The sequence below is a fragment of the Pongo abelii genome, chromosome X (assembly GCF_028885655.2).
Source record: "Pongo abelii isolate AG06213 chromosome X, NHGRI_mPonAbe1-v2.0_pri, whole genome shotgun sequence".
Taxonomy (NCBI): domain Eukaryota; kingdom Metazoa; phylum Chordata; class Mammalia; order Primates; family Hominidae; genus Pongo; species Pongo abelii.
Window position 1 is genome coordinate 111,039,205 of NC_072008.2, and position 20,374 is coordinate 111,059,578.

Here is a 20,374-nt window from a genome sequence, read left to right on the forward strand (position 1 = left end):
TTAGCATGAACTGTGCCAGGGCTGGATTACACAACTAATAAAAATCAACCTGAGTTTCAGACTGTCAGGCAGCCTTGATTATACCTCCCCGAGGTCACCTGAGGTGATAGCAGGACTCACATCAGACCTTGTCTTTAAGTTCCAGGGACCTCGGTCATCCTCAACGACTTCATACTAGGACTTGTTCATGAGTTAACAAAGCAGTTTGTCAGCATCTATTCACATGTCAGCATCTATTCACATGTTAGTGACCACAATGAGAGTGTATACATACTGGGCCCTGGCTTAAAGTCGTTTGTGGCTAAGGGTTAGGAAGGACACACTTCCTCCTTCAACTCATCAGCCATCTCCAGGGTGGCTTCCTTGCCTTTAACACCACCCCAAATCAATACAAATTCTGCTGACACCATCTACGTTGTTTATACTTTGGAGAGGTTGGGGAATGAACACATGAGTGGCTCTTGTGCCTGGAAACCTGGCTTTGAGGCCTCTGGGCTTTGTTATAGAAGGCATTTGTCTAAGAAGCTCCCAGAAGTAAATTTTTTGTTTGTTTGTTTGTTTGTTTGTCTGAGACACAGTCTCACTCTGTCTCCCAGGCTAGAGTGCAGTGGCACGATCTCAGCTCACTGCAACCTCTGCCTCCTGGGTTCAAGCGATTTTCCTGCTTCAGCCTCTGGAGTAGCTGGGACTACAGGCGCGTGCCACCACGCCTGACTAATTTTTTGTATTTTTAGTAGAGACAGGGTTTCACCGTGTTAGGCAGGCTGGTCTCAATCTCCTGACCTCGATCCACCCGCCTCAGCCTCCCAAAGTGCTGGGATTACAGGCATGAGCCACCATGCCCGGCCAGAAGTAAACCTTTTTAAGTGGAGCTTTTACTAACTCTTTGACCTCCAAAGTTCTAGCCTCTGCCTAGTGGCTAGTACTCAGAGTACCTGGAAGTTTCTTCCTGCCTTAGCTGCTTTCTCTTGATACACTTCTTTTTGTGCCTAAGTCAGTGTATCTTTTTGATCCTCTCAGACCTACATGGCTCTCTGGTATTAGACCTTTTGCCCAACTGACCTCTTCCAGACTGTTTCCTGTCAAGTAGCACTTCTAACCCAGCAGACTATTTTAACCCACTGCTGCCAGTGTGTTGTTTTTATATTGTTCATGATTATTATATCACATGTAAATTATAAGTATTATATATTAGATATGTATATTATACATATATACATATTAGTTATACATATATAATTATTATATATATCTTTTAATATATTTAACAATGCTGGCAATACCTACAATTCTAATTAGAGATACAATTTTTGAATACCTACTTTTTGATAGATCCTACATTAGGTATTTTACATACATTATTTTATTTAATACTTACAGTGATCTGAACAGGTCAGGTATAAAAATGTAAACCTATTTTTACTCATAGTTGTATAATGAAAGGAAATCCTTCCTCCCACCTCCAATGGAGCCACCATAAACAGCTTCTTATTCTCATGTTTCAGGTGAAGAAACTGAGACTCAGAGAGGTTAAACAATTTGTCCAAGGTCACAGAACTATTTGAGCCTAGTGAGGCTTAGTTTAAAGATGATGCTTTGTTAAGAAACCACTATATCAGATTGGTCCTCTACTTTAGTCTACCCTATTTTCTACCCAGGGATAAATACATTTGGGATAGTTAGCTTCTTTCAGAGCATTGAACATTTCACCTACTTCTATTATTGAGATCTCTGGTCAACACTTCTCCTTCTGTGGGGGTATAACACAATAATTGAAAATTTTTTAACAAGTATGTCTCTTTCACCTGTATGAATGAACACCATGGAGAAGATATGATCAAAGTCAGTAACATCAAGAACTGTTCAGAACACTTTGGATATCCAGCAGAGATGATTATCTTTCTTCTGTGTTAGATACTTTTTAAATGACTGTGACCATTTAGCTTCCCTCTATCCCCTGCCCCTGCCGGTCATTCTTGTCTTTCAGATGTCGCCAGTATTTTTAATTCTTTGCCAATATGCTGCTGCACAAAACTTGGCTAATCTTCCTCCTGGTGGCTATCCAAAAATACCTGCAAATTATCCGGGTCATACTTATACAAGGAATGTGATATTTGACAAGCCATATACCTTCATCTGAAGAAAGGGGGGTATATACCACATGGGACTGATACAAAAATGGAAAAAAAAATAACATGTCTCTCAAATAGATACCTTTTGATGCCCATTCATTTAATCAACTAACGTTTACTAAGCATCTACTGTCTATTCATTTAGATCCCAGGGATGGTGTAACTAACAAGAGCAACAAATTCCTTGCCCTTTTTAGTGCATACTTTAACAAATAAATATTAGAAGATCAGATAAGAGCAAGCACAAAGGCCTATTGTTTCAATAGGCTTGGTGTGTTCAATGAACAGAGAAAATGCCAGTGTGGCTGCACCCTAATGAGTAAAGGGGAGAATGTTATGTTGAGCTAGATCATGTATGGCCTTGTATCAAGCAAGGAGACTTGGAAATATTTAACACTGAAGTGTTTAAAAAATGGTGAAAAAGAGCTCAATTGATTGAGCTAAATTGATTTACTCTTTTTCTCTGAGATTACTACTGTTGTGGCTTTAGCTTCATGGCATGTAAAGAGGCTGTCCAATGTCTGACAAGAACATAAATGTTTCTTTCACTTAATCCCCAGTGGGCATATCTTATGACCTTTGTGTTCCAGGAACCCATATAGAGGAAGAAAGAAAAGCAAATCCCACAATCTACATAGTGTGATGGGGTTGCATCTAAACATCAGAATTGGAGTGCTTTGATAGTTTCCTTCTCAGATGACACAGGCCTGGGCATAGTCAGGGGTGCTTGCCGGAAATTAACTTTACCAGAAGCCTAAGTAGGAGTCATTCTTATTAACTTACTTTGTAAACCCAAGAGGCATAGCCATCTGCATTCCTGTGTTTTGCATGATGTCGGGGATATAAAATTTCAATGAGTGAGTACTAAGCAGTATGAACAGTGCCGATCATTTGGTACTGTCTTAAAATTATTGATTGGCATGCTAATCCCATCTGTTAGGATTGTTATTACTCAGTTATAAAGCACTTGGTTTGAATTGCCGCCCTTGGCAATTTTAGTTTTGACAGCATGTATCCCTTGATGTTTAAAACAAATATGGTCCTGAAATGTCTTCCATAAAGTAAAATTAAATACTCCAAGATTTACAGCTGATCTTCATAGTGTTATCAGGCTGCTTCTGATTTCTTCCTCACACTTTTCCATTTTCTTTCGTGTTTGACATCTTCTGGAATCCAGGTGAGGTAGGGTAGAGAAAGGTCATGGATTATACATAGACAAATAAAGGCAGAATTTTAATTTATTTATATTTATTCATTATAGTTAATTAGATTAATTAAATATGTTTATTGAACTCACATTATTGAGAAAGTGCTAACCAAGGTACAAGAAGACAGAAGTTTTGTTCAATAAATACCCTTCTGTAATGTGTTAGCCAATTAATGCCCAATTTCTAAAGTGGCCTTATGATAACATTCTGTGTTGAGAATTCTTTATAATGCTAGTGCTGGTTGATACAATTAATCCCAACTGACCAGACTCTAGTAGGATTTCTTCTTTATAAAAGCCCAAAATTCAACACCTGGCACATCTCAGTGAGTACCTTAGAAAGCTGAATAGTTGGCCGGGCGCCGTGGCTCACGGCTGTAATCACTTTGGGAGGCCGAGGCGGGCGGATCACGAGGTCAGCAGATCCAGACCATCCTGGCTAACAGGGTGAAACCCCGTCTCTACTAGAAATACAAAAAAATTAGCCAGGCGTGGTGGCGGGTGCCTGTAGTTCCAGCTACTCGGAGGCTGAGGCAGGAGAATGGCGTGAACCCGGGAGGTGGAGCTTGCAGTGAGCAGAGATAGCGCCACTGCACTCCAGCCTGGGCGACAGAGCGAGACGCCGTCTCAAAAAAAAGCTGAATAGTTAACAGGTAAATTAACCTGTACGCTAACAGATATCCTCTGTATGTTGATCTGGTTTTTAGTATATATTCTGTATCAGGAAATGTTGGCTGAGAAACCAATAGTAAAATTCAACTATCCCTGTAGTAACTGTTAAAGGACTGGCCACAGGGTCAGAGCAAAAATGACTACAGCTCTAGTTATAGAGAGACTTTCTCACAGGTTTTTGTTGTCAGATTTTCAACATAGCAATGTTTATTGCTGGGAAAGAAGTCAGACTATCTTACAGTTTGGAAGATGGGTATAGCTTCTCTATGTAGCTCTGTGGCTACCTCATAGCCACAAATATCCACATTAGCAGTTAGTTTCATATCTTCTTGTCAGTTGCACCATAAAACTGCTCTGTGTTGCTTTGATGTTGTTTCTGATTTCTAGGCAAGGTCCTAAATGGAAAAGTCAATACTCTTGAAATATATAGAGCACAAACAAAGTTGTAAACACCCAATAAAGCCATTTTGTTATTTCTCTGTTCCTACAGAAACTCAACATATTGCATGAAGGTGTCAATGTCCTTGACTGTTGCAGAGAATGAATCAGGCCTGTGCTACAACAGCAGGATCCGCTATTTAGAAAAATCTGAAGTCACTAAAAGAAAGGAGATTTCCTGTCCAGACATGGATGACTTTAAAAAGTCCGATCAGGAGCCTGATGTTGTGTGGTATAAGGTAACTCAGCATGGTGTCAAATGCATATTTTACCTCAGTAAATAGCAGCCTTGGGGATGAGGAAAGGGAGATTTTTTTATTACTAGTTTTTGGTATTAGATATTTCACTGAGAAGAATCAACAGATCCATAACTAAATAATTCAGAGCTGTGACTCTTATGTATCACTGGTTTTTAATGCAGTTGTTAGAAGCAATACCCCTTTCTCCAACTGCTAAAAGTAGAATCTCCCTCCAGCCTGACAGCATATAAGAACTAATGGGAAGAAGGGTAAACATTTAAATAACACTTAAAAGAAATTATTTGGGGGACACAGAAATATTATTTAGTGGTGGGAACAAAGGCCTGCCATTACAAGTAGTAGTACTTATAAAGAATAACAACTATCATAATGATCTACTCTGTGAAAGCCACAACAGTGAATGCAGAGGAGAGAAATGGGCCCAGTACAGGATTTGTAAACACTGCTAAGGTTAAGTTTAGCTGGAAATAAACCACACTCAAAGGTTGAACAGAAGAGAATTGTGGCCAGACACAGTGGCTCACGCCTGTAATCCCAGCATTTTGGGAGGCTGAGGCGGGCAGATCACCTGAGGTCAGGAGTTCGAGACCAGCCTGGCCAACATGGCAAAACCCCATCTCTACTAAAATATAAAAATTAGCTGGGCATTGCAGCACACACCTGTAATCCCAGCTACTTGGAAGGCTGAGGCAGGAGAACCGCTTGAACATGGGAGGCAGAGGTTGCAGTGAGCCGAGATTGTGTCACTGCACTCCAGCCTGGGCAACAGAGCGAGACTCCATCTAAAAAAAAAAAAAGAAGAAGAAGAGAGTTGAATGAAAGGATTATTTACAAAGGTTTGGGCAGACCTGAAGAAATCAATAAAGGAGAAAGCTGTTGATTATCACCCCTAGACCTGCAGTGTCAAGGGGAAGGAGCAGTGTCACTGGAACCTGGCAAGAGTAGAGGAAGCTGCCAAGAGATACAGCCTTAAAGAAACATATGAGGATGGCAGATAGGAAGGGAGTGTGTAGGATAAATACCCTAACCATTTATAACTCCTGCTCTCTGTTTATTTGCTAGTTGCTTCCCTCTCCTGCCGCCCTCATTCAAACTGAAACAGAAGCCAGGGGGCAGAGGCAGGAGATAGAATCAATAGTGTTCGGCTTTTCTGAACATACAGTAGAGCAGACAAGGGTGGATAATTGGATCTAGGGGAAGAAGCAGATAATAACCACACAACCTTCCAGCTATGATATTCTAGCAGCTAACCTGGGGCCCACGGTCCTGTAACAGAACTAAGCCAACTCTCTTCTGTCAGCTCTGAACCACAGCAGTTGACACACTGTGAAGTTTTATGATGTGATGGTAGATGACCAGGAAGGTTTTCTGCACAGATGCTGTGTGTACTGTTGGAACCAAACACACATAAAACGTGGAGCAGGTTGTTTCTATAGGATCTGACAGACCCTCAGTTCCTAGGGAAGCTTAATCCCTAACTCCCACAGCTGTCATATGCCTTTACATTTGGAAGCCTCTCCATTTTCACGCCTAGGGAAACTTACCAATAGACACCAAGAACATGCTCTGTACTAGAACGTCCAGGTCTCAATGGGAATTATCTTAATGAAGACAATATTGTGACAGATAAAAAGGAACATAATGTTTATTATGCATAAACATAGACTACAGATAATTTGGTGGGTTTATGCCATCATCAGCCTCATTTGTGTTTATTAAGCACTTATTGTGTGCCATTCATTGTAGCTAAACTTGATTTCAACATTATCTTGTTTAAATCTCAGGGCAACTCTGTGTGATAGGTGCTATTATCCTAATTTAATGGAGAACAAAACCACTGAGGCTGAGAGAGATGTGACCTATCCAAAGTTACACAGTGAACAAAGCCTGATTTTCTATTCAAGGCAGTGTGACTCCAGAGTTCATTTTCTTAATCACTACCCTCTCCAGCAATGGGCCTGGGACTAAACCCAGCCTTGGTCATATCTTGGGAACGTTTGTAAGGTGCCATGCTGGTGCAGTGGAGCCTGGCCAAAGAAAGAAAAAGAAAGTTTTATTTTAATTTTATGGTTGAGGAAGGGAAGGTGACCTGCCCAAAGAGTTAGCAGCTGGGAGTGAAATCCAGATAATCAACTTTCCCTTATAAGAGTAATTCTACTATCTCATCTTACTTTCTGCTATCTTCTTTCTTCTCCTTTTCTCATATCTCTAGACATCACTATCATCCTTACATACTCAAGCAATTTACTGCTTGGCAAATGCCACTTCTCACTGTTCCTTAGAAATGGACCAACAATGGTGAAGCAACAGGCCTTTCCAGCTCTGCCTGGATAATATTTAATATTTCTATAATATTTTACAGTTGATAAATGATCATAATGTTAGCTAACATTTCTTAAGTACTTACTGTATGGCAAGCTGTGTTTTAGGTGCATGAGATAGATTAATGCAATTCTTAGAACTACCATATAAGGTAATATTATCTCTATTTTATAGAAGAAGTGACTGGAGACTCAGACAAGCTAAGTGGGTTAGCAAAAGTCAACAGTAGTTTGTGACTTGCAGTTTCGCTACTAGCCCCACTCTTAGCCCCTGCAGTATACTAACGGATTAGGATAAAATACTAGAATCAAAAGTTAAAGAATACCTGAAGCTCAGGAATGTATTGCTAACTCTTGGTTCTCATACAAGGTTTCAAGTAAATACCTGAAGAAAATGTACCAACATATTAGGAAAATATTTCTTTTTCAGTCAGTATTTGGATAGTCTGCCTTGCCTACTTTATAGCCCATGTATTTTCTTTTTTTTATTTCTTTTTTTATTTTTATTTTTTATTATTATACTTTAAGTTCTAGGGTACATGTGCACAACATGCAGGTTTGTTACATATGTATACATGTGACATGTTGGTGTGCTGCACCCATTAACTCATCATTTACATTAGGTGTATCTCCTATTGCTATGCCTCCCCCCTCCCCCCACCACACAACAGGCCCCAGTGTGTGATGTCCCCCTTCCTGTGTCCAAGTGTTCTCATTGTTCAATTCCCACCTATGAGTGAGAACATGCGATGTTTGGTTTTTTGTCCTTGCAATAGTTTGCTGAGAATGATGGTTTCCAGCTTCATCCATGTCCCTACAAAAGACATGAACTCATCATTTTTTATGGCTGCATAGTATTCCATGGTGTATATCCACATTTTCTTAATCCAGTCTATCATTGTTGGATATTTGGGTTGGTTCCAGGTCTTTGCTATTGTGAATAGTGCTGCAATAAACATACGTGCGCATGTGTCTTTATATCAGCATGATTTATAATCCTCTGGGTATATACCCAGTAATGGGATGGCTGGGTCAAATGGTATTTCTAGTTCTAGATCCCTGAGGAATCACCACACTGGCTTCCACAATGATTGAACCAGTTTACAGTCCCACCAACAGTGCAAGTGTTTCTTTTTCTCCACATCCTCTCCAGCACCTGTTGTTTCCTGACTTTTTAATGATCGCCATTCTAACTGTTGTGAGATGGTATCTCATTGTGGTTTTGATTTGCATTTCTCTGATGGCCAGTGATGATGAGCATTTTTTCATGTGTCTGTTGGCTGCATAAATGTCTTCTTTTGAGAAGTGTCTGTTCATATCCTTTGCCCACTTTTTGATGGGGTTGTTTGTTTTGTAGATTCTGGATATTAGCCCTTTGTCAGATGAGTGGATTGCAAAAATTTTCTCCCATTCTGTAGGTTGCCTGTTGACTCTGATGGTAGTTTCTTTTGCTGTGCAGAAGCTGTGTTTTCTACCAGGCTGAGCAAGTTTTGCTTTGGCTATAGCAATATAAAGAAGAGGATACATTTGTCCAGAGTTTATTCTGGTACTCATTGAAAGTTAGAAATGTCCAGTGTGTTAAAAGAAAAATTTCAGCCAAATTAAATTTAAAAGATTAATTGAGCAAAGAATGATTCACAAATCAGGCAGTCTTCTTAGCCAGAGTAAGCTCAGAGACTTCAGTGCAGCCAAGTGGTAGAAGAATATTTATGGACAGAAAAAGGAAAGTGATGTACAAAAAATGGAAGTGAGGAACACAAACAGCTGGATTGGTTATAGCTCTGTGCCTTATTTGAACACGGTTCAAACAGTTGGCCACATGTGATTGGTCAAAACTTAGTAATTGGCACAAGAGTAGGCTATGGTCTATTTACGCCTCCACTTGTTATAGTTGACAGTGTACAGAGAAACCTTTAGGCCTAACTTAAAATATGTAAGAAAGCAGCTTTAGGCTAAACATGATTTAACAATTTCCCCCTTTTATTCATCCTCTCATTTTGAGAGATTGACCAAAACTTTAGTCATTGATTTCACTATCACCATCATAAATGTACTTATTTGTCCTTGAAACCCACTGGAAAATAGCAGAACAGTGGGTTGTGTAAGGTGTGAACAAGGACTTCAGGTCATTTTTTTTTTTTTTGTAAGGGTTAGAGTAGAGGATAACTTCTTAGTCTGGAACATCCTGTTTACAGGAGAAAAAGACAAAACCTGGTCTGTTCTAGGATATATGTGTTTCCTTAAAGTCTTAGTTTGATTATGTTACATTTAGCACAAGTGAGTCCCTTTTGGTTTTGCCTGGTCTGTTGGGGCCTAGTGCATGACATGAACTCAGTCCAAAACAATGGCCTCCCATAATTTTGTTTAAAAATTCCCCCCTTTTTGTCAGGTTCTCACTTAGGTGAGAGTGTGCCACTCTCAATTACCGTCATTTTGGGTTTCCAGGTCTCAGCAATTCATTCATAGGTTATGATGCCCTCATGGTCACACATTTCCTTCAGCTATTGGCATTCCAATTGAAGAGAGAACATTTGCCATTCTTGAGATGGCTGAATGCAAACATTTAAAACTTTTGAGAGAATACAGTACACCAAGGGGACTACTATTATGATTGTCAGGAGGATAGTGCCAAGAGTTTGGAGTATGCCCGTTACCTAGGGTCCCCATGAACCAAACAGACTAAAATCAAATAGATCAAAGAATGAGCTAAAAAGTCTACTCGCTTTAACTAAGCAGTCTCTTCATTAATCTCCTACACTGAATCTCTGTAATACCTGATGGGATATATTTCTCCACAGGCCACAAGTGCCAGCAGTTGCACAGATACTTCTCTGTTTAGCCAGTAAGTAATCTAGAGCAATTCTGTTATTTAGCATAATTTTCACAAGAGAATTTAAAGTCTGTTGTGTAACCATAGCCTTTACGGTAGAATCAGTTATAGAGCCTATCATAAGGAATACATTTCTAATCATTCCCTCTTTTACTCCACACCATGGAAAAAAGGACTTAACAAATGATGCCTTTCTAGAAGAGTGAAGGACTCCTGGCAATGTTGTCTTTAACCCATGATGTAGATTAAAAGGAGTGAACCAACATTCTGTTTCTGACTATGAGGCAATGTATGTACCATTAAAATTATTCACCTACATTGGGCCTTCATTTTTCATCTATCAAGGCATACGGTTATCCATGTATAAGGCTGGCTGCAAAATCCTTCTTAAATAAAAGTATACCCTATGAGTGTACGCAACAGACCCCCTTTTGACTTCTATTGTTTATAGAGGCATAAACGAGGAAAAAATTAAAAATAACAGTCTCATGATAGTAGAAAAGTCTTGATCCGTGATCTTGGGAAAAAGCTGTTCACATCAAGGATGCCATTTTTTTTTCTGGGGAGAAACTTCCCTGGGTAGCTTTACCTTAAGGGTTCTAATGGGTGTATAGTTCCATAAGTGTGGAGCAACCCTCCCTCAGTTGTGAGATTGTAAGCCCAAGGTTCAAGGTCCCTTAGCTTTGCTGCAGTGTGGATGGCAAAGGAAGTCCTTCTCTGATGTTCTCGGAAGATCCAATCTTTGAGTTCTAGATTGTGAAGGGGTTGATTGTCTTCAGTTAGTGAAACATAAAAATCTTTTATTCCTGGTGAAAATACATTGTGATGTAATAATCTGTTATAACGTCACCCTTCTTGCAAGGAAAAGCTTTGATTCAACCAGAAAACATGCATTGAAAATGACAATTGAATGAAATCCCTCTATAAATGTTCAAATGGCCCATCAGGTAGCTGAATGTACCTGAAGATTTGAATGTCTTCCCAGGAATATGGGTTTGACAAATTAAATATTGGTCATAAACTATTTTAGCAATGTACAAGTCACCACAACAATATATATTTAATTTGGATTATTTTATCTTTTTCATGAGTCATGGAATGCAGAACTTTTAATAACAAAAATTTTAAGGACTCAGGAAGGACAAGGCAGCTGCCCTGGTTCTCCATGAGTCCGTGCTTAACATTGGTCTTATGTCCTCTTGAATACCAATTGTTTCTCCAATTCAGGTGCATAGCACTGATAACTGATGGGTTATCATAGGTCATTTGACTTAGACCATGGAGTTCATTCAAATTGTGTATGTATACAATTTTGGTATTGGCTGATTTAGCATGATAATCTGGCAAAGTGTCTTCTTGGTATTCAATTAATTTTTGTTCTACTTGGGTTAGCAGTTATATAAACCAGTCTTTTCATTAAAGTTCCAGGAATTCTTACCCAGTCCAAGTGATATGACTCTAAAGTTATGAGAAACCTGTATTCAAGAGTGCTTTTCAGGGTCCTTTCCAACCTTCTAAAAGACACCATATTTCTAGGATTTTGCATGCTTGTGAATTTTTCAGAAACTGCATCAGAATTAAGCAATTAACTAGCAATGACTTCAAGTAAAGACACAGTTGACAAGGAAATTTGGTTATTTCTGTGGTCTACAATAAATTAACATAATAACCATAATTATAATTGATATCATATACTCAGACAGTAGAATTTTAGAAATCCCATAAAATTTTGGAACATATATTAATGACATTCATTAAAGTATAACCTAAAGAAGGTTAATGATTATTTCTGGCTGGGCGTGGTGGCTAACACCTGTCATCCCAACACTTTGGGAGGCTGAGGCAGGCGGATCTTTTGAGGTCAGGAGTTTGAGACCAGAGGCTGAGGCATGAGAATTGCTTGAACACAAGGGGATGGTGGGGAAAGGTTGCAGTGAGTGAGCTGAGATCGCACCACTACACTACGCTCCAGCCTGGGTGACAGAGTGAGACTGTCTCAAAACAAACAAACAAACAAAAATTTCTTATTTTGACGGTGCTTCCCATGTAACTTAATATATCAAATAATCCTGTTTACCTCTCTTTTGGATGCTTCAGGGGCCCTCTGTAGCATCCCAAAGTTAGTGGTCAAAAAAGACTTAATTTCGAAATTGGAATTTGACTTGGGGAAGCCTGTCAAATATGTTAAATGTTTAAAACACTTGATATTATAAAATAGAATTCCATGTCACCATAAATCATTCATTTTGCCAAAATAATGACTGAAAAATTTTAAAGATGCAAAAACCTTTACTCACTGATAGAGGGAAGACTTAGCTTTCCACACAATCTGTCTCTTGTCTTTCTCTTCTTTTTCCTGTAGTTTATTCAAAAGGCAAACAAAAATCTTTCATTATTCTTTAATATTACATGAAAATCTCATTCAAGAAAGAAAGCCAAATTTCATCCTTGCATTAGTATACTATTAATGTCAACCCCAATTTTTAATAAAACCTAGTAGACAAATCTATCTAATCTTAATCAGTTTTACCATAAGGTGAGATTCACATAAATCTTTTATAACCCATTACAAATTTTCGTTAAATAGTAGATCAGTGCTCTAAGAAAACCCTTTTGTGCTTTTATTTCAATGTTCAATTTACAGAAAACTGAATAATACCCCCTTTAAATTTAGCCAATATACTCGCATGTAGAATTTCTCTTACAAGTTTAATTTTTCACAATCTTCCACAACTTGCTCAAACTTTCAGCTTTATCCTATCTAACCTAAATCATCATTTAACCCTTTAATCTAGGCACAAAAATCCACATTCCCATGCCTTCTTATAATCTTTTACCAAAAGCATACTTCACTTTCCTCACACATTTTGCATGTAAAACTGTTTCTTCAGTAGTCTCAATTACATGTTAGAATCTCAACTCTTAGCAATTTTTATTTTTAGTGAAAAACCTGGTAAGGAAGTGATTTTAATTATGTACTAGGTGTGGGGCCTAGGACAACAGACTGAAGTGCAGATAAAGTCCAACTCTTTCCAGCATAGCTAGGAAGCGTGGTTAACTCCATGTGTCCCCAGGCCTTATCTAGAATCTAATGGCTCTAAAGCAGGTAAGTCTAACAATTTTCAAAAGTCAAAGGAGCAATTTATGATCTCAAAGCATTTAGCAAACCTAATATCTGACCTGCCTAATTTAGACCAAATGTCTTTATTTTACCAATAATCTTATAAAACTGTGTTTATTTCCCAAAGATTACTAAAGTCATGTGAACTAAAAGACATTACAGTTTTTATTTTTCTGACAAAATATTTGATTTAAGCACTTATTCCTTTTAAAACAATTAATCAGAGCTTTTTCATATAAACATCACTCAGACAACACATACAGACATACAGACAGAAGAAAATCCATTACTTGTAAGAATTTTCATTTGCCAGTTTTAAAATAGCTTTTCTTTCTCCCATTCAGTCTATCAGTCTTCCAATTACTGGTTTCATTGAACTAAGCAATTGTTGACTAGGCAACAAATTTGTATTTCTAAAGGGACAACTCTTAGGTGGAACCACAAAAAATAAAAAGTTATATCTCATAAGCAGAGAGCAAGATTTTGGCCTAAAAATTATATTATTGTTTGCTCAAACCAGGGGCAAAAAAAATAAAAACAAAAACAAAAATAAAAACAAAAACAGTGCTCTCATGAAAGTTCCATCAAGAGAAGACGGCCAGAAAAGCATCTCAACCAAAAGTATGATTTATTACGTAAATTTAAAGGAATGGGCCGGGTGTTCAAGCCTATAATCTCAGCACTTTGGGAGGCCAAGGCAGGTGAATCACTTGAGGTCAGGAGTTCGAGACCAGCCTGGCCAACATGGTGAAACTCCGTCTCTACTAAAAATACAAAAATTAGCTGGGCGTGGTGGTGCATGCCTATAATCTCAGCTACTCGGGAGGCTGAGGCAGGAGAATCACTTGAACCTGGGAGGCAGAGTTTGCAGTGAGCTGAGATTGTGCCACTGCACTCCAGTCTGGGTGACAGAGGGAGACTTCATCTCAAAAAAAAAAAAAAATAATAATGGTGATATGATTTGGCTCTGTATCCCCACCCAAATCTCATCACGAATTGTAATCCCCACATGTCAAGGGAGGGACCTGGTGGAAGGTGATTGAATCATGGAGATGGTTTCTCTTATGGTATTCTCGTGATAGTGAGTGAGTTCTCACAAGAGCTGATGGTTTTAAAGTGTGGCACTTCCTTGCTCTCTCTCTCTCTTTCCTGTTACCTTGTGAAAACGTGCCTTGTTTCCCCTTCGTCTTCTGCCATGATTGTAAGTTTCCTGGGGCCTCCCCAGCCATCCAGAACTGTGAATCAATTAAACCTATTTTCTTTATAAATTACCCAGTCTCAGGTATTTATGGCAGTGTGAAAACAGACTAATACGAATGGTAAGTTTCTATTGTACATAGGCAGATATCCCTACAAATGGAGATTTCATATATATATATATATATATATATATATATATATATATTTTACAGTAGAGTTTTAAGATAGTCAATTAAATTCCAGAAAGATGTATTTTAGTTCAATAGGGTTTTCTTTTTAACATAGCTACTGTTTCTTAGCTAAAATTACTGAGTTCAGGGTAATGGGTGGAGCCCACTAAAGAATAGGGCCAACAAAGCATTGTATGCCTGGACTCAGCATGGATAGATCTGTAAAAAGAAGCATGCCTATTTTACCTGAGGGCCTACCTTTTATAAACACCTTATCTAGGATAACTTTCTTTCCACCTTTTGGGTGGGAAAATAACTAAGCCAAAAGGTTAGCAGACTTAATTTTAAAAAATCAATTAGTTGCTTAAGATTTGTATTTGCCTTTTATAAAGTCTTTAGATAAAAATACTGAAATCTTTTTAGAAGCTTCTGCATGTCAATAGGCATCCCTAGGTGAGACTAATTTGGGAGCCCTCAATCAAATGCACTTCAGTGCATTGTCATTCATTTGGAACTTTCCACTCTAACTTATCTTTAGTGAGATTTTGCGATTTCAATAAGACTTTGCTGCTTGCGGGGCCTCATACTTGTGTGTGTATAAGCCAGAAGGAACTCAGTTCTTCAGAAATTAAGGATCCCATTTTTACCTCAAATATTGTCTTTGTTCTCAGATTCCCTTGATCAACTTAGCCAGTGTTTTTTTTTCCTACTTAAGCATGCAAGAAAAAACAAAGGGGTAGAACACAAAAATCTCTGTGAATTTCCAAAAGCCAAATTTTACGCCCCCTGCAATATTGCCATTTACTACTAGGTTCTTTCTGACCCAGTCAGGTATAAGAGGCCTCTAACTGGATCCAAGCCAGTTAATTACCAGATCCAATCTGATCCTGGACCTAGTCCGCTTTCTGCCATGACTTCCAAACCTAGTTTGGATCAGAAATTTGCTCAAAGAAACTCAGAGAGCTCAAAACAGAAAACCATGGAGCTTCAGAATCCAAGAGAGAGCTTAACCACGATCCCCAGTTGTTCCAAGAGAGTAATGGACACAGTGGGTCTGGTGGGTACCTCACTTGGTCATTCAATACTCCTTGGGGTCATTAGAAGCTCTACTTTGGATTCCACTTCTGGTGCCATCTGTTAAAAAGAAAAACTTCAGCTGAAGTAAATTTAAAAGACTTGAATTGAGCAAAGAATGATTCGCAAATCAGTCAGTCTCTTGAGCCAGAGTAGGTTCAGAGACTCCAGTGCAGCCATGTGGTAGAAGAAGATTTATGGACAGAAAAAGTAAAATGATGAACAGAAAATGGAAGTGAGGTCCGGAAACAGCTGGACTGGTTACAGCTCAGCATTTATCTTATTTGAACACATTTTGAAGTTGGCCACATTTGATTGGTCAAAACCCAGTGATTGGCACAAGAGTAGGCTATGGCCTGTTTACACCACCACTTGTTATACTTGAAGATGTACAGAGAAACCTTTAGGTCATACTTAAAATATGTAAGGAGGCAGTTTAGGCTAAACTTGATTTAACAAACGTCTTAACTCTAGTGCTTTAATGGTGAAAACTATTGCTTTGCATGATCCGTTTTCCAGGTGTCTTTTCAAATATACAGAATCTTCAAATTTCTCTCATTTCCATCAGTCTCTGTGTTTTACTTAATTAACTAATTATATTGTATCACTCTCATAGTCCGTTTTGAGTTTCCTGGGCTGTTTGAAATATGCTATGGTAGGCCTTTAAGGACTATCGTTCTGTGCCTGCACGTAATCACAGCTGGATAGGAAGGTAGAGGTGAATCAGGTGGTACTGGAGGCATGTTCATAAAGATGCCTGAGTAAGCCAATCCAGCCTGTCTGAGGAATATAAAGGATATGTGTAAGAGGACTGTATATTCTCTATCTGAACTGCATCAGTTATCAAATTGAGATGAGGAGAGGGACTACACTTTTAGAAGTTTCTTCTGACACTATATAAATAGGGTTTAGACATTAGAGCAGAATATTCAATAATGTTAGTGTTTTTAAAACATTTTACAAATGAGAGATAAGGATTCTTTTTAAAATTGAACCAAGAAGAACACTAAACCTGCTTAATTATTCACTGAGCACACTGTTGTCACACAAACGTGGAGTCATTTTATCCCATTTCTAAATGTCCTAATTTTGATAGGATATTGGCAAGAAAAATACAAATACACACTTATGGAGTAAAACACTCATCTATGTGATTAGTTACCTCAGTTGGTAAAAGTCTGGTGTTAATAAGGTCAAGGCTATCACTTTGAATTCTCCTTTTTCTTGTCACAACTATCTCAATTTTAGATGTTTGCCATTGGTTATAAATGAAATTGGTTGGGAATGATGGATGGTTCAGTACAAACTTATTTGTATAACTGATCATTCATTCAGCACTTATGTATTGGGTGCCTACCTGTGCAAGGCACTATGCTAGGAACTGGGAATACTGAACTGACCAAAATAAACACATTTCTCTTTTTCTCATGAAGGGAGATAGATGAGTAAATAGCTCCTTCTCAACACTCCAGGAAGGAACTACATCATTTGAAATATCTAAAAGAACAGCTCCTACTTGTAATCAATAGTGTCTTTGTCTTGAGTAAAGGGCAGCAGACATACCTGTTTTTAATCACAGACATGAATCTCTGCAAAGGAAAATTACAAAACTAAATAAGATCAGTTAATATTTTCATGGTACATAATAGTTAGGAGCAATCTTTTGTTACCTAAACATCAAGGGTTTACTTTCAGTCCTGCAGCTTGCTGCACAGAAAGCCAATCACTGAGACAATGAGTATTGCCAGGGAAGAAGGCTTTAATTGGGTGTTGCAGCTGAGGAAATGGGAAATCAATATCAAATCCATCTCCCTGATGGACTAAAATCAGGGGTTTATATAACAGGGAACAAATGTAACTAAATGCAAGTAAACAGGAATTAGGGAGAGGTAAGGAATAGGAGTTGGCTAATAGGAAGCAGGTAGTTGCTTAGACAATCATGATGGATAAGGGGCTGAATTTCTCCTTGTCTGGATGTAGTGATATGTTAAGTTTTGGTTCCTTGATATCATTTGGGAGTCCTGATGGTTGGTTTCCTGAGAAAGGAACTCAGATAAGACAAATGTGACTTTCTCAAGTTTTAAGACTAAGGGAGCAGTTTCCACATTTATTCAAAAGAAACCATAAACATCAGTTATATAGGACAACTGGGTCGATTTAAATTTTACAAATCTTTTTATGTAACAGCACACATAGAAAGTGATAATATGGCACACCAAAGTGAGTGGAAGACTGGCCCTGAGAACTTTAGGTGCTCTCAGCCCTCCTGACTGATTTGGGGCTGAGCAACACAAAATCAATGTGCCCATATACTGGTAACCCTCACATAGCACTCCAGAGTGCTGTGACCCACTGGTTTGGAAGCTCTGGTTTACCTTTTCATAAAATGTAATATATATATTTTTTATCTAAAGATGACTGAGTAATTTAATCTTGGTTGTCCTGGGAATGCAAGGGATATGTGGGAGAGAGTTGTATCTCCTCTATCTGAACTCTATCAGTTAGCAAAAGGAGGTGAGTCTACTTATTGGTAGTTGTTATCTTCTTTTTACAGATGAGGAAACTGAAATAACTCACAGAGGGTCACTTATCCAACATGTGGCCAATTAGATTCAAATGCTGAAATTCTGACATCCAATGTCCTCATAATCTCACTGTGATTGCTCCACTACATGAATATGTTATGCACTTAATCACTCACATCACTGATATAAACAGAATTCTCTATCAAAATTGTTACTCCAGAAACAAATCCTGTAATGCTTTCTAAGGACTCTTTAATGACTCTGAGTGTTGAAAGGGACTCAAATGAGGAAACTGAAGCCCAAAGAGGTTAAGTGACTTGCTTAAGTCTAATGAAACCCATGTCTTTCTTTTTTTACATTCATTAAATTTTACAAAAAGAGACCACTGAATAGAAGTGTGTGTATGTATATGTGTGTGTGTGTGTGTGTGTGTGTGTCTGTATTTAAAAGCTGATTGTTTTGACAAATCGAACAGTGAAGAGGTATATTAATATAAAGTTAGTTTCATCCTCTCTTCCATTCCATTTCAGCCATCAAAATAACTAATGCTAACTGTTAAATACTTCCTCACTTTCCTCTATGCTAACATTTTCTTCCTCTCTCTCTCCCCGCCTTCTCTCTTTGTGTGTATATATGTGTATGTGTGTATACATATATAAAATACATTACTTTCATATATACACATATATGCAAATATTTCCCCTTCTCTAATTTTTTTAATGAAAAAGAGAACATGCTATGCATATCATGCTTCAGCTTTCCCCATCACACACAACCGTATGAGAAACATCCTTCCACGTCTTCTACAGATCTAATTCATTTTGCTGCGTAATAGTTTACAGGACAGAACTACCTTATTTTATTCAATCAGTTCTTCTACTAATGGATATTTATGTGTTTTTTTCTATTTTTGTTTTTAATAACCACAGTGTTGGAACATCCTTGTAAATATACATGCTTCCTTACATCCATGACATACAATATGGAAATGCTCTCTGTCACTATTACAGTTTTGTAGGTTCTAGCTGATGCAATAAGAAAATGAAATGAAATATGCTATATAAATATTGGAAAAGAAGAGACAAAATAATCTTAATTTTCAATTTATATGATTGCATACCTAGAAAACCCAAAGGACGCAACTATGACAACAAAAAATAGAAGTAATGAGAAACTTCAGTATGGTAGCTTACTAAAAATATACAAAAATTCAACAGCTTTTGTTTTTGCAAACAATAACCAGTTAGACATGTAAAGGTGAAAAATGAAGTGATCTTGTTTAAACAATGTCACTATAAAGCACATTAGAATACATTTAACAAGGATGCAAAGGGGCTTATATGAAAATAAGATTAATATTTGCAAACCATCAATCGGACAAGGGATTAATCAGCAGAATATATAAGGATCTCAAATAATTTTGTAGGAAAAAAAACCTAATCTAATTTGAAAAATGGGCAAAAGATTTAAATAGACATTTCTCAAAAGAAGACATACAAATGGGAAACAGACATATGAAAAGGTGCTCAATATCATTGATCATCAGAGAAATGCAAATCAAAACTACAATGAGATATCATTTCACTCCAGTTACAGTGACTTATATCCAAAATGCAGACAATAACAAATGCTAGTGAGGATTCGGAGAAAAGGGAACCCTTGTACATTGTTGGTAGGAATGTAAACTACTACAACCCCTATGGAGAACAGTTTGGAGGTTCCTCAAAAAAACTAAAAATTGAGCTACCATATGATCTAGCAATCCCACAGCTGGGTATATACCCAAAAGAAAGGAAATGAGTACATCAAAGATATATCTGAACTTCCATGTTCATTGCAGCACTATGCACAATAGCCACAATTTGGAAGCAACCTAAGTGTCCATCAACAGATGAATGGATAAAGAAAATGTGGTACATATACACAATGGAATACTATTCAGCCATAAAAAATGAGATTCTGTCATTTGCAACAACATGGATGGAACCAGAGGTCATTATGTTAAATGAAATAGACCAGGTACTGAAAGACAAACACCACATATTCTCACTTATTTGTGGGATCTAAAAATCAAAACAATTGAACTGCTGGACACAGATAGTAGAAGGATTGTTACCAGAGGCTGGGAAGGGTATGGAGGGGTTGCAGAGAGGTGGGGATGGTTAATGGATACAAAAAAATAGTTAGGAAAAATGAATAATACCTAGTATTTGCTAGCACAACAGTGAGTCTATAGTCAAAAATAATTTAATTTTCCATTTTAAAATAAAAAAGTATAGTTGGATTGTTTGTAACACAAAAGATAGATGCTTGAGGGAATGGAAACCCCATGTTCTATGATGTGATTATTACACATTGGATGTCTGTATCAAAATAACTCGTGTCATCATAAATATATAACCAACTATGTACCCATGAAAATAA

General features: G+C 37.8%; 1 protein-coding gene across 3 annotated transcripts in view; it reads left to right on the forward strand.

Annotated features, from left to right (window-relative positions):
- The window catches only part of IL1RAPL2 (interleukin 1 receptor accessory protein like 2), a 1,231,199-nt gene that overhangs the window by 687,638 nt on the left and 523,187 nt on the right, over nt 1-20,374 (forward strand). For all 3 annotated transcript variants that reach the window (XM_002831949.3, XM_054544919.1, XM_054544918.2), the window contains exon 4: nt 4,502-4,688. In XM_002831949.3, coding sequence (XP_002831995.1) covers nt 4,502-4,688 — 187 coding nt within the window. The remainder of the gene's footprint in view (nt 1-4,501; nt 4,689-20,374) is intronic.